This window comes from Budorcas taxicolor, chromosome 10 (genome assembly GCF_023091745.1).
Source record: "Budorcas taxicolor isolate Tak-1 chromosome 10, Takin1.1, whole genome shotgun sequence".
NCBI classification, from domain to species: Eukaryota; Metazoa; Chordata; class Mammalia; order Artiodactyla; family Bovidae; genus Budorcas; species Budorcas taxicolor.
In genome coordinates, this window is record NC_068919.1 from 52,264,755 (window position 1) to 52,278,506 (window position 13,752).

The following is a 13,752-nucleotide window of genomic DNA, read 5'->3' on the forward strand; positions in this document are numbered from 1 at the left end:
AGCTACTTGAAGAAATAGGAAAGCCTCTTTAGGGTTTGATTTTCATTCAAACCCTGCTTTTCATTCATTTGCTTTTCATTCAAACCCCTCCGGTGACAATGACTTACCTTTGCTTTTTATCTACACAGATGAAAATATTTTATGAAATAGGCCTTCTATAGTATTCAGTTCCGTGTGCTAAAAGTATTCTGTCATACTTTGCTCAGATTTGATGATGGAAAGATGAATTTTGTTTTAATAACAGAAACGTGATGCTGAAATAGCCAGAACTATGATGGAAGAGCACCAGAGGTTAATAAAGGAAGAGAATGCTGCAGAGGACAAACGAAACCAAGTGAAAGCACAGTACAGTCATGACTTAGAGAAACAGCTTGAAGAGCAAGAGAAGCAAAAGCAGGAAGCTTACGAGCAGTTGCTGAAAGAGAAGCTCATGATTGATGAAATTGTTAGGAAAATCTATGAAGAAGATCAATTGTAAGTTTGCCCCAACTTTCTTACATGCTTAAACCTGCTTAAATATTTGTTAGATTTATCTCAGGCTTGTCATGAAGAATAAGCCACCTAAGAAGTGCCTGATACACAGTAAGTCCTCAGTAAATGTTATGACCTAAACTGAGACCAGGTCTTATCTTTGTTAGTATAACAATTAATTGATAATTAAGAGATACTTATTAAGTAACAGTGACTAAACCTTTTTTTCCTTAACGTACATCAGGAGAACTTGTTTTCTGTTCAGTTTCCTTGGTAGACAGCTAAAGGAAATGACACTCATGTTTTTTAATTTTTTTATTATTTCTGTTACGATAGAACTGCACTCACTATTACTTTTTAGGGAAAGACAGCAAAGGTTAGAGAAAATGAATACAACTCGAAGGTATATAGAAGAGTTTCAGAAAGAGCAGGCTCTCTGGAGAAAAAAGAAACGGGAGGAGATGGAAGAAGAAAATAGAAAAATAATAGAGTTTGCCAAGTTGCAGCAACAAAGAGAAGAAGATCGAATGGCAAAAGTTCAAGAAAGTGAAGAAAAAAGACTACAGCTTCAAAATATGGTACTAAAATAATTGTTTTAACACTGGAGAAATTCTTAAATATTTGTCATAGAATTTGATTCCTATACATGTTTTTATGTGTGTTTTTTTAAAATAGCTGACTCAGAGGTTGGAAGAAGTGCTGCGGCAACGTGAAGATTTAGAACAAGTGCGACAGGAATTATACCAGGAAGAACAAGCTGAAATATATAAGAAGAAACTAGAAGTAAGTTTTGGAAATTGAAGGAGTGATTAACATAGCGAAAGCGAAAGCTTTAATTGCTCAGTCATGTTGACTCTTTGTGACCCCGTTGACTGCAGCCCAGCAAGCTCCTCCGTTCATGGAATTCTCCAGGCAAGAATACTAGGGTCACCATTTCCTTCTCCAGGTTAACATAGAGAAGAGTATTATTTTGAGATGAAGCAGTAGAAAGATAATAGATTTAAACCCAACCATATGGATAGTTACGTTACATGTAAGTGGTATAAGTGCTACATTTAAAAGAGAGATTTTCAGGCTGGATAAAAAAGCTAGACCCAGACAACATAAAAAAAACTGCATCAAAAAGCATGATGCAGCTATGTTGTCTACAAGAAACATAATTTAAATATGAAGACACATATGGTTTAAAAGCAAAAGGATGGAGAAAGATATAGAGACAGACACCAATCGAGAGCATGTTAGGGTAGAAATCATGATGATGATAGGCTAAAGTCATCTAGGGGATGTAATACCCTAGAAGTGTGTGAACCTAAATAAAACTTCAACTACAATACATGTAGCAAAACTGGAAAAACTGAGAGGAGAAAGATGAATCCGTAGTTATATTTGAATATTTCAATACTCCTTCTCATTTATATATAAAATGAAGAAGTAAAGTGAAGTGAAGTGAAGTCGTTCAGTTGTGTCCAACTCTTTGCCACCCCGTGGACTGTAGCCTACTGGGCTCCTCCATCCATGGGGTTTTCCTGGCAAGAATACTGGAGTGGGTTGCCATTTCCTTCTCCAGGGGAACTTCCCGACCCAGGGATCGAACCCGGGTCTCCCGCATTGTAGGCAGACGCTTTACCATAGTCATAAAACCATGGGATATGGCATTGAACAATTTGACCTCAAGTTACGACAATTTGTCAATTTTCTAATTGGGTGTTTTTGTTAATTTATTATAGGATTTTGAGAGTTCTTTATGTATTCTAGTTCTTTGTCAGGTGTGTGGTTTACAAATATTTTCTCCTAGTCTATAGGTTGTTTTTTATCCTCTTGATGGGGTCTTTTCCAAAGCAAATGTTTTCAATTTCTGTGAAGTCTAACTTAGCAATTTCTGTTTCTATGGACCATAACTTTAGTACAAGTTCTAGGACGTCTTTGCCTAGAACCCAAAGAATTTCTTTTTTTTTTCCCCTTAAAAGATTTCCTCTTCAGTTCATTTTTGTTTATAGGTTATGAGACTTAGGTCAGTTTCTGTTTTGCTTTTCTATATCCAGTTGGTCTAGTTGCAACTATATGTTGAAAGGTTTTTTCTCTTACACCCAGTTGCTCTTGCTACTTTGTTTAAAACACGTTTTAAACAAAGCTGAGCATATCTGTGCCTATATTCCTGGGATCTCTGTTTTGTCTGCTGATTTATGTGTCTATCCCTTCAGGAGTACCACACAGTTTTGATTATTGTAGCTATATAGTCTTTAAGATTGTTTTATTTTAATTCCTTTGCCTTTCCATATAAAGTTTAGAATAATCTTAACTCTATCTACAAATAGTCTTTGGGGAATTTGATAGGAATTAAATTAAATCTGAATATCAATTTGGGGAAGATTGACATGGTCACTATATTGAGTCTTATAGTCCATGAACATGGTATGACTCTTCATTTACAATTTCCCCTTGAATAACACAGGTTTGAATGTGTGAGTCCATCTATATTTGGATATTTTTCAGTAGTAAAACCTGCTGTTTACACAGTCTATGGTTGGTTGATTCCATAGATATAGATATCCACAGATACAGAACTGTGGATACAGAGAGCTGACTAAATTTATGTGGTTTAACCCCTGTATCATTCAAGTCAATTCTGTTTAAATCATCTTTGAATTTTTTCATCAGTGTTTTATATTCTTCAGCATACAAATCCTGTACATGTTTTGTTAGATTTACATCGAAGTATTTCGGTTTTTTGAGTCGTTGTAAATGGAATTTAAGTTTTAATTTCATTGTCCACCTACTCATTGCTAGTGCATTGACTTTTTAAAAAAAAATATTTATCTTGTATCTCATGACCTTGCTGAATTCACTTAGTAGCTGTAGGAGTTTGTAGGAGTTGGTTTCTTTGTTTTTCCATACATAGTCATGTCTTCTGCAAATAGGAACAGTTTCATTTCTTGCTTTCTTATATACACACTTTAAAAAAAATCTTTATTTATGTATTTAGCTTTAGTTGTGGTACATGGGGTCTTTACTTGTGGCATGTGGGATCTAGTTCTGTGACCAGGGATCAAATGCGAGGCCTCCTGCAGTGGGCATGCAGAGTCTTAGCCGCTGGACCACCAGGGAGGTCCCATCTAGGTACACTTTTTATTTACTTTTTTGCTTTATTGTACTGGCTAAAATTTTTAGCACTGGCTGCCACTATATTGAATGAGTGATGAGAGTAGATGTCATCTTTCTTTGTTATCTCTCAGGGGAGAAGCATTATGTTAACTGTACTTTTTTGTAGATGCTCTTTCCATACTTGAGGACATTCTCTTCTATTTCTATTTTTCTGAATATTTTTTATCATAAAGAGGTGTTGAATTTTGTCAAATGCTGTTTCTTCTTTAGCTTGGTTGATTGCATTGATTAACTTCAGGAGTTACTGAACTGCCTTGCATCACTAGAATAAATCCCACTTGGCCATGGTGTGCATGTCTTTAAATATGTGACTGGATTTTAATTTTCTAATAATCGGTTTCAGGATTTTTGCATCCTTATTCATAAAGAATATTGGCTTTTATTTTTCATTTTGTATACTGGTGTCAGGGTAAACTGCCTTCATAAAATGAATGCAGAAGTTTCCTTCTGTTTTCTAGAAGAGATTGTTTAGGATTGATGTTAGTTAATTCTTAAAAAATTTGGTAGACTTTTCCAGTGAAACTATCTAGGCGAGGAATTTTATTTTTTTAGTGTTTAAAAATATTTATTCAGTGTTTTATTGTGTATTTATTTTAAGTTAATTTTTATTTTATGTTGGACTATAGTTGATTTACAATATCGTGTTACTTTCAGGTATACAGCAAAGTGATTCAGTTATGCATATACATACATCCATTCTTTTCCTGATTCTTTTACTACTTAGATTATTATAGAATAATGAGTATATAGTTCCCTGTGCTACATAGTAGGTCCTTGTTATCTATTTTATATATGTGTGTGTGTATATATTTATATATATATGTATCAGTTCAGTTCAGTCGCTCAGTCGTGTCCAACTCTTTGTGACCCCATGAATCGCAGCACTCCAGGTATCCCTGTCCATCACCAACTCACGGAGTTCACTCAGACTCATGTCCATCGAATCAGTGATGCCATCCAGCCATCTCATGATCTATCATCCCCTTCTCCTGCTGTCCCCAATCCCTCCCAGCATCAGAGTCTCTTCCAATGAGTCAACTCTTCGCATGAGGTGGCCAAAGTACTGGAATTTCAGCTTTAGCATCATTCCTTCCAGAGAACACCCAGGACTGATCTCCTTCAGAATGGACTGGTTGGATCTCCTTGCAGTCCAAGGGACTCTCAAGAGTCTTCTCCAACACCACAGTTCAAAAGCATTAATTCTTCGGTGTTCAGCCTTCTTCACAGTCCAACTCTCATATCCATACGTGACTACTGGAAAAACTATAGCCTTGACTAGACGGACCAGAGTCGGCAAAGTAATACCTCTGCTTTTGAATATGCTATCTAGGTTGGTCATAACTTTCCTTCCAAGGAGTAAGTGTCTTTTAATTTCATGGCTGCAGTCACCATCTGCAGTGATTTTGGAGCCCCCAAAAATAAAGTCTGACACTGTTTTCACTGTTTCCCCATATATTTCCCATGAAGTGATGGGACCAGATGCCATGATCTTCATTTTCTGAATGTTGAGCTTTAAGCCAACTTTTTAACACTCCACTTTCACTTTTATCAAGAGGCTTTTTAGTTCCTCTTCACTTTCTGCCATAAGGGTGGTGTCATTTGCATATCTGAGGTTATTGATATTTCTCCCGGCAATCTTGATTCCAGCTTGTATTTCTTCCAGCCCAGCGTTTCTCATGATGTACTCTGCATAGAAGTTAAATAAGCAGGTTGACGACATACAGCCTTGACGTACTCCTTTTCCTATTTGGAACCAGTCTGTTGTTCCATGTCCAGTTCTAACTGTTGCTTCCTGACCTGCATACAGATTTCTCAAGAGGCAGGTCAGGTGGTCTGGTATTCCCATCTCTTTCAGAATTTTTCACAGTTTATTGTGATCCACACAGTCAAAGGCTTTGGCATAGTCAATAAAGCAGAAATAGATGTTTTTCTGGAACTCTCTTGGTTTTTCGATGATCCAGCGGATGTTGGCAATTTGATCTCTGGTTCTTCTGCCTTGTCTAAAACCAGCTTGAACATCTGGAAGTTCACGGTTCATGTATTTCTGAAGCCTGGCTTGGAGAATTTTGAGCATTACTTTACTAGCATGTGAGATGAGTGCAATTGTGTGGTAGTTTGAGCATTCTTTGGCATTGCCTTTCTTTGCGATTGGAATGAAAACTGACCTTTTCCAGTCCTGTGGCCACTGCTGAGTTTTCCAAATTTGCTGGCATATTGAGTGCAGCACTTTCACAGCATCATCTTTCAGGATTTGAAATAGCTCAACTGGAATTCCATCACCTCCACTAGCTTTGTTCATAGTGATGCTTTCTAAGGCCCACTTGACTTCACATTCCAAGATGTCTGGCTCTAGGTAAGTGCTCACTCCATCGTGATTATCTTGATCATGAAGCTCTTTTTTATACAGTTCTTCTGTGTATTCTTGCCACGTCTTCTTAATATCTTCTGCTTCCGTTAGGTCCCTACCATTTCTGTCCTTTATCGAGCCCATCTTTGCATGAAATGTTCCCTTGGTATCTCTAATTTCTTGAAGAGATCTCTAGTGTTTCCCATTCTGTTGTTTTCCTCTATTTCTTTGCATTGATTGCTGAAGAAGGCTTTCTCATCTCTTCTTGCTATTCTTTGGAACTCTGCATTCAGATGCTTATATGTTTCCTTTTCGCCTCTCTTCTTGTCAGCTATTTGTAAGGCCTCGCCAGATAGCCATTTTGCTTGTTTGCATTTCTTTTCCATGGGGATGGTCTTGATCCCTGTCTCCTGTACAGTGTCACAAACCTCATTCCATAGTTCATCAGGCACTCTATCTATCAGCTCTAGTCCCTTAAATCTATTTCTCACTTCCTCTGTATAATCATAAGGGATTTGATTTAGGTCATACCTGAATGGTCTAGCAGTTTTCCCTACTTTCTCCAATTTGAGTCTGAATTTGGTAATGAGTTCATGATCTGAGCTGCAGTCAGCTGCTGGTCTTGTTTTTGTTGACTGTATAGAGCTTCTCCATCTTTGGCTGCAAAGAATATAATCAGTCTGATTTTGCTGTTGACCATCTGGTGATGTCCATGTGTAGAGTCTTCTCTTGTGTTGTTGGAAGAGGGTGTTTGCTCTGACCAGTGCATTTTCTTGGCAAAACTCTATTAGTCTTTGCCCTGCTTCATTCCGCATTCCAAGGCCAAATTTGCCTGTTACTCCAGGTGTTTCTTGACTTCCTACTTTTGCATTCCCATCCCCTATAATGAAAAGGAAATCTCTTTGGGTGTAAGTTCTAAAAGGTCTTGTAGGTATTCATAGAACCATTCAACTTCAGCTTCTTCAGCGTTACTGGTTGGGGCATAGACTTGGATTACTGTGATGCTGAATGGTTTGCCTTGGAAATGAACAGAGATCATTCTGTTATTTTGAGAGTCCATCCAAGTACTGCATTTTGGACTCTTTTGTTGACCATGATGGCTACTCCATTTCTTCTGAGGGATTCCTGCCCGCAGTAGTAGATATAATGGTCATCTGAGTTAAATTCACCCATTCCAGTCCATTTTAGTTCACTGATTCCTAGAATGTGGACGTTCACTCTTGCCATCTCTTGTTTGACCACTTCCAATTTGCCCTGATTCATGGACCTGACATTCCAGGTTCCTATGCAATATTGCTGTTTACAGCATCGGACCTTGCTTCTATCACCACCACAACTGGATATGGTTTTGCTTTGGCTCCATCCCTTCATTCTTTCTGGAGTTATTTATCCATGATCTCCAGTAGCATGTTGGGCACCTACTGACCTGGGGAGTTCCTCTTTTGGTATCCTATCATTTTGCCTTTTCATACTGTTATGGGGTTCTCAAGGCAAGAATACTGAAGTGGTTTCCTATCCCCTTCTCCAGTGGACTGCAATCTGTCAGACCTCTCCACCATGACCCGCCCATCTTGCGTTGCCCTGTGGGCATGGCTTAGTTTCATTGAGTTAGACAAGGCTGTGGTCCTAGAGTGATTAGATTGACTAGTTTTCTGTGAGTATGGTTTCAGTGTGTCTGCCCTCTGATGCCCTCTTGCAACACCTACCATCTTTATGGGTTTCTCTTACCTTGGGCGTGGGGTATCTCTTCACAGCTGCTCCAGCAAAGCACAGCCGCTGCTCCTTACCTTTGATGAAGGGTATCTCCTCACTGCCGCCCTTCCTGACCTTTAACGGGGGATAGCTCCTCTAGGCCCTCCTGTGCCCTCGCAGCCACCCTTTATATATACACTTTTCCCCTTTGGTAACCATAAATTTGATTTTGAAGTCTGTTTCTGTTTTGTAAATAAGTTCATATGTATCATTTTTTTAGATTCCATGTGTAAGAGATATATATTTGTCTTCCTCTGACATTTTTCACTTAGTATGATAGTACCTATCATGGTGGTTGTTATAGGTGGCATTATTTCATTGTTTTTTATGGTCAAGTAATATTCCAATACACACACACACACACACACACACCCCACTTCCTTCTCTATTCCTTTGTTGATGGACATTTAGGTAGCTTTTATGTCTTGGCTATTGTAAATAGACCTGCACTGCAAACATTGGAGTGCCTATATCTTTGAATTATGATTTTCTCCAGATATATGCCTAAGAATAGGATTGCTGGATCATATGGTAGTTCTATTTTTAGTTTTTTAGAGAACCTCCATACTGTTCTCCATAGTGGTTGTACCAATTTATATTCCCATCAACAATGAAGGAGGGTTTCCTTTTCTTCACACCCTGTCCAGCACTTAAGTGTTTGTAGACTGATGATGACTATCATTGTTCTGACTGATGTGAAGTGATACCTCATTATAGGTATAATGATGTTGAGCATCGTTTCACTTGCTTTTTGGCCATCTGTATGTCCTCTTTTGAGAAATGTCTCTTCCTGTCTTCTGATTGAAATTCTCTGCAAGAGATTTCTGTGTATTGACCCATTTATTTATTTATTTTTTGATGTTAAACTGCATGAACTGTTTATACATTTTGGAGGTTAACCCCTTGTTAGTAACATTGTTTCCAAATATTTTCTCCCATTCTGTGGGTTGTCTTTCATTTTGTTTATGGTTTCCTTTGCTGTGCAAAGTCTTTTAAGTTTAATTAGGTCTTATTTTTGTTTTTATTTTCATTACTCTAGGAGTTGAATCCAAAAAGACCTTGCTGTGGTTTATGTCAAAGAGTTTTCTGTGTATGTTTTCTTTAAAAGTTTTATAGTATCTGGTCTTATATTTAGGTCTTTAATCCATTTTAAGTTTACTTTCGTGTAAGTTATTAAAAGAATATTCTAACTTCATTTTTTTTTCCATGTAACTGTCTGGTTTTCCCAGCATCACTTATTGAAGAGACTGTCTTTTCTCCTTGGTATATCCCTACCTCCCTTGTTGTAGATTAATTGTTTGCAGGTGCAAGGTTTATTTCTGGGCTTTCTGTCCTAGTCCATTGACCTGTATTTCTGTTTTGGGGCAATTACCATAATTTGATGACTAAAGCTTTGTAGTGCAATCTGAAGTCAGGTAGCCTGACTCCCCCAGTTCCATTTTCATTTCTCAGGATTATGTTGGCTTCAGGATGTTTTGTGTTTCCATACAAACTGAAAAATTTTTTCTAGTTCAGTGAAAAATGCCATTGATAACTTGACAGGGATTGCATTGGATGTGTAAACTCCTTTGGGTTGTTTGGTCATTTTAACAATATAAGTTCTTCCAATCCAAGGTTATGGTATATCTGTGTATCTATTTGTGTCATCTTTGATTTCTTTCATCATTACCTCATAGTTTTGAGAGTGCAGGTCTTTTGTCTCCTTAGGTCAATTTATTCATAGGTATTTTATTCTTTTTTGATATGATGGTAAATGCATTAGTTTCCTTAATTTCTCTATTTTTCTGTTTTATGTGTATAGAAATGCAAGAGATTTATGTGCATTAACTTTGTAACTTACAATGTAATTGATTCATTGATGAGCTCTAGTAGTTTTCTGATAGCCTCTTTAGGGTTTTTTATGCATAGTATGTCATCTGCAAACAATAACAGTTTACTTCTACTTCTTTTCCAGTTTGGATTCCTTCTGTTTTCTTTCTCTTCTTTGATTGCATGGCTAGAATTTACAAAAGTATATTGAATAAAAGTGATGAGAGTGAACATTCTTTTCTTCTTGATCTTAGAGGAAATGCTCTCAGTTTTTCACTGTTGAGATTGATACTTGCTGTGGATTTGTCGTATATGGCCTTTATTATCTTGAGGTAGGTTCCCTCTGTGTTCACTCTCTGATCAATTTCTTATCATAAATGAGGGTTGAATATTGTCAAAAGCTTTTTTATGCAACTATTGAGATGGTCATATATAGTTTTTTTTATTCTTCAGCTTTTTAGTGTGGTGTATCACATTGATTAACATATGTTGAAGAATCCTTGTATCCCTAGGTTAAATCCCACCTGATCATGGTGTTTGATATTTTTAATGTGTCATCGGATGTGGTTTGCTGGTATTTTGTAGACAATTTTTGCATCTATATTCATCAGAGATATTGGCCTGTAATTTTCTCTTTTTGTGTGTGTTATCTTTGTCTGGGGTTATGATGGCCTTATAGAATGAATTTGAGAGTGTTCCTTCTTCTGTAGTTTTATGGAAGAGTTTCAGAAGCACAGGTATTAACTCTTCTCTAAATATTTGCTAGAATTCACCTATGAAGCCATCTGGTCCTGGACTTTAATTTGTTGAAATATTTTTAATCACAGTTTCAATTTCAGTAACATAGTTGGTCTGTTCATATTTTCTGTTTCTTCCTGTTTTGGTCTTGGAAGGTTCTACTTTTCTAAAAATCTGTCTTCTTTTCTAGGTTATCCATTTTATTTGCATACAATTGCTTGTAGTTGTCTCTTTACTGTCTGAGTCCTTGGTGTCTCAGACTATAAAGAGTCTGCCTGTGATGCAGAAGACCCGAGTTCAGTTCCTGGGTTGGGAAGATGCCCTGGTGAAGGGAATGACAACATATTCCAGTATTCTTGCCTGGAGAATTCCATGGACAGAGGAGCCTGGTGGACTACAGCCCATAGGGTCACAAAAAGTCGGACACAGCTGAGTGACTAACTCTAACCATCCAGCCTCTTACCAAGTTTGTCTTTTGAAAGAACCAGCTTTTAGTTTCATCAATCTTTTCTTTTGTTATCCTCATCTCCATTTATTTCTGCTCTGATGTTTTTGATTTCTGTCCTACTAACTTTGAGTTTCATCTGTTCTTCTTTAGTTGCTTTAGGTCTAGTTGGGTTGTTTAGTTTGGATTTTTCTTGTTTCCTGAGGTAAGATTGTATTACTGCAAACTTCTCTCTTGGAACTGTTTTTGCTGTGTCCCATAGATTTTGGATTGGGGTTTCGTTGTCATTTAGCTCTAAAATGTTTTGATTTTGATTTCTTCAGTGATCCATGAGTTGCTTAGCACCCATATAGTTTAGTCTCCATGTGTTTTTTACAGTTTTCTTCTTGGAGTTGATCTTGGTTTTTGTTTTTTTTGTTTTTTTTTGGCAGGGCTGGATCTTCATTGCTATGCATGGGCTTTCTCTAGTTGTGGCAAGTGGGAGCTACTCTCTAGTTTTGGTGCATGAACTTCTCATTGTGGCCACTTCTTTTGTTGCAAAGCATGGGCTCTAGGGTGCACGGGCTTCAGTAGTTGTGGCACACAGGCTCTAGAGCACGAAGGCTTCAATAGTTGTGCCTCACGGGCTCTAGAGCCCAGGCTTGGTAGTTGTGACACATAGGCTTAGTTGCCCCTAGCATGTGGAATCCTTCTGGACCTGGAGTTGAGCCTATGTTCTCTGCATAGGTAGGTGGATTCCAAACCACTGGGCCACCAGGGATGTCCCTTGTAGTTGATTTCTAATCTCATAGCATTGTGGTTAGAAAATATGCTTGATAATAATTTTAAGTTTCTTAAATTTACTGAGCTTTTTTTGTTGCTCAGCATATGATCTATCCTGGAGACTATTCCTTGTGCAGTTGAGAAGATGGTATATTCTGCTTTCAAATGGAATGCTCTGTAAATATCAGTTAAACCTGTCTGGACTAATGTGTCATTTAAGGCCCGTGTTTCCTTACTGGTTTTCTTCCTGGATGATCTGTCTGTTGATGTAAGTGGGGTGTTGACACATTATCAACTGGGGGAGTTTTGCAGAAACTAACTCCTGTGGCCAGCGATTTGTTATGTAAGTAAATATTGAAACACTAGCATTTAAGTAAATATCAATAACTCTTTTTGCACTTGATGTATTTATTTGAAATTCTGTACATGTCTCACTAAAGCATTCTAATATTTTGTTACAGCATGATAGGCAGGCACCTATAGTATAGTAGGCCCCTCTGTGCAGGGAAATAGAACACCTGTTACACATATACCGTTTTTCACTGGGCTTTCTCCTGGAAGAGCAGACCCTACACTTTCTGGTGGCATTTGCTTAGTCCTGTGGGTATTATTTCTTCTAGAATGTGTTCTTTTATTTTACTTGATAGTCAACAAAGTAGATCTTCGTAGGGAGCTCTTTTAGAAATGCCCCAGAAGGACCAGGTGCAAGACCACCACCACATTCACCAGAATTCCCAGTTACTGACTTCTAGCTACTGCTGACAGAAGTTGCTAGTAAGTCCTTTTACTGTGTGCATTAAGGCTATAATAACATCTAACTGTATTGTATAAGTCACAATTACTCAAATAGAAGCCCACTGTCTTATACCATTTTCGAGTTTTCTGGAGGATATTGAAGTTTGCCAGATACTGATGAGATCAATCAACTCCTTTCTTGTATTTAATTATACTCTAGTATTCAAGTGGGCTTGGTTATCCCATGTCCAGTCCTCCTGTCTTCCTTTCCTGTGGATGTTATGGAGGAGTCATGAACAGTTGTCACCATGCAGACTATGTCTTGTCTCTCCATATAAGAAAAATCACTTCTCCCTTCTATAAGAATGCCATTTCTCCTCTGTAGATTTTTAGATTTCTCCTTTAATTGGCTTGGTAGACCCATGATTCTCTCCTATAGTCCCGCAAGCTATGGTTTTGTTTTTCAACCATATTCTAGATGTGGACACACTATTGCCATAATTATATTGGTAAATTATAGTGCTATGGACTAAGATAAGGTTGTATGACCAACCTTGCCATTTCTTTTTTCCTTCACTTGTGTAAATCTCAAGGTTTCAAATATATTCAGTTTCACTTTTGCTAACTGTCCTGACCAAAATTTCATATTTTGTAAGTTTCTGGGATTACAGGTTTTGAATTTGAGCTGTTCTCTCCACTTTTCATTGCCTCAGCAAGTGATAGCTCTTGTTTGGGTATATAAATTTTGGTAGAAAATAATCCAGAAGAGGTTTAACTCTTACATTAGGATTTATCTGATCTTTCTTTAAATTAGCTTTCTTGAGGTATAATTGCCATATAAAACTGTAAGATATTTAAAGTGTACATCATGGCGATTTGACAAATATTTACATTGTAAAAAGATTCCCCCATCTATAGTTAGTTAACACATCTATCACTTCACATATTTTTTATGAGAATTTTTAAGTTCTACTCTCTTCAGAAATTTCATTTATACAATAAAGTATTTTCAACTATAGTCACCATGTTTTATATTAGAGCCTCAGATCTTACTTGTCATAGAGCTGGAAGTTTGTACCATTTTACCAACTTTTCCTATTTCTCCCACCCACCAGTCTCTGCTAACTACTTTCCAACTTTCTGTTTCAATGAGTTTGACACTTTTGTTTAAGATTCCACATGCGTTACCAGGCAGTATTTGTCTTTCTTTGATCAGCTCATTTCACTTAGCGTAAAACCCTCAAGATCCATCTGTGTTGTCACAAGTGGCAGGATTTCATTATTTTGTGATTTTATGGCTGAATGATACTCCACTTTATGTAGCTCTACCACATTGTATTTATTCATTTATTGATGGACAGTTAGGTTGTTTCCATATTTTTGCTATTGTGAGTAATGCTACAATGAACACGGGAGTGCATATACCTTGTTAAGACCCTGTTTTTATTCCCTTTGGATATATACCTGGAGTGGGATTGCTAGAACATATGGTAGTTCTGTGTTTAATTTTTTGAGGAATCTCTGTGGCTGT

General features: G+C 37.4%; 1 protein-coding gene across 1 annotated transcript in view; it reads left to right on the forward strand.

Moving 5' to 3' along the window:
- Positions 1 to 13,752, forward strand: part of MNS1 (meiosis specific nuclear structural 1) — a 90,439-nt gene that overhangs the window by 55,232 nt on the left and 21,455 nt on the right. Inside the window, exons 5-7 of the mRNA XM_052647365.1 lie at positions 245 to 474; positions 833 to 1,049; positions 1,147 to 1,254. Of these exons, the coding sequence (XP_052503325.1) occupies positions 245 to 474; positions 833 to 1,049; positions 1,147 to 1,254 (555 nt within the window). The remainder of the gene's footprint in view (positions 1 to 244; positions 475 to 832; positions 1,050 to 1,146; positions 1,255 to 13,752) is intronic.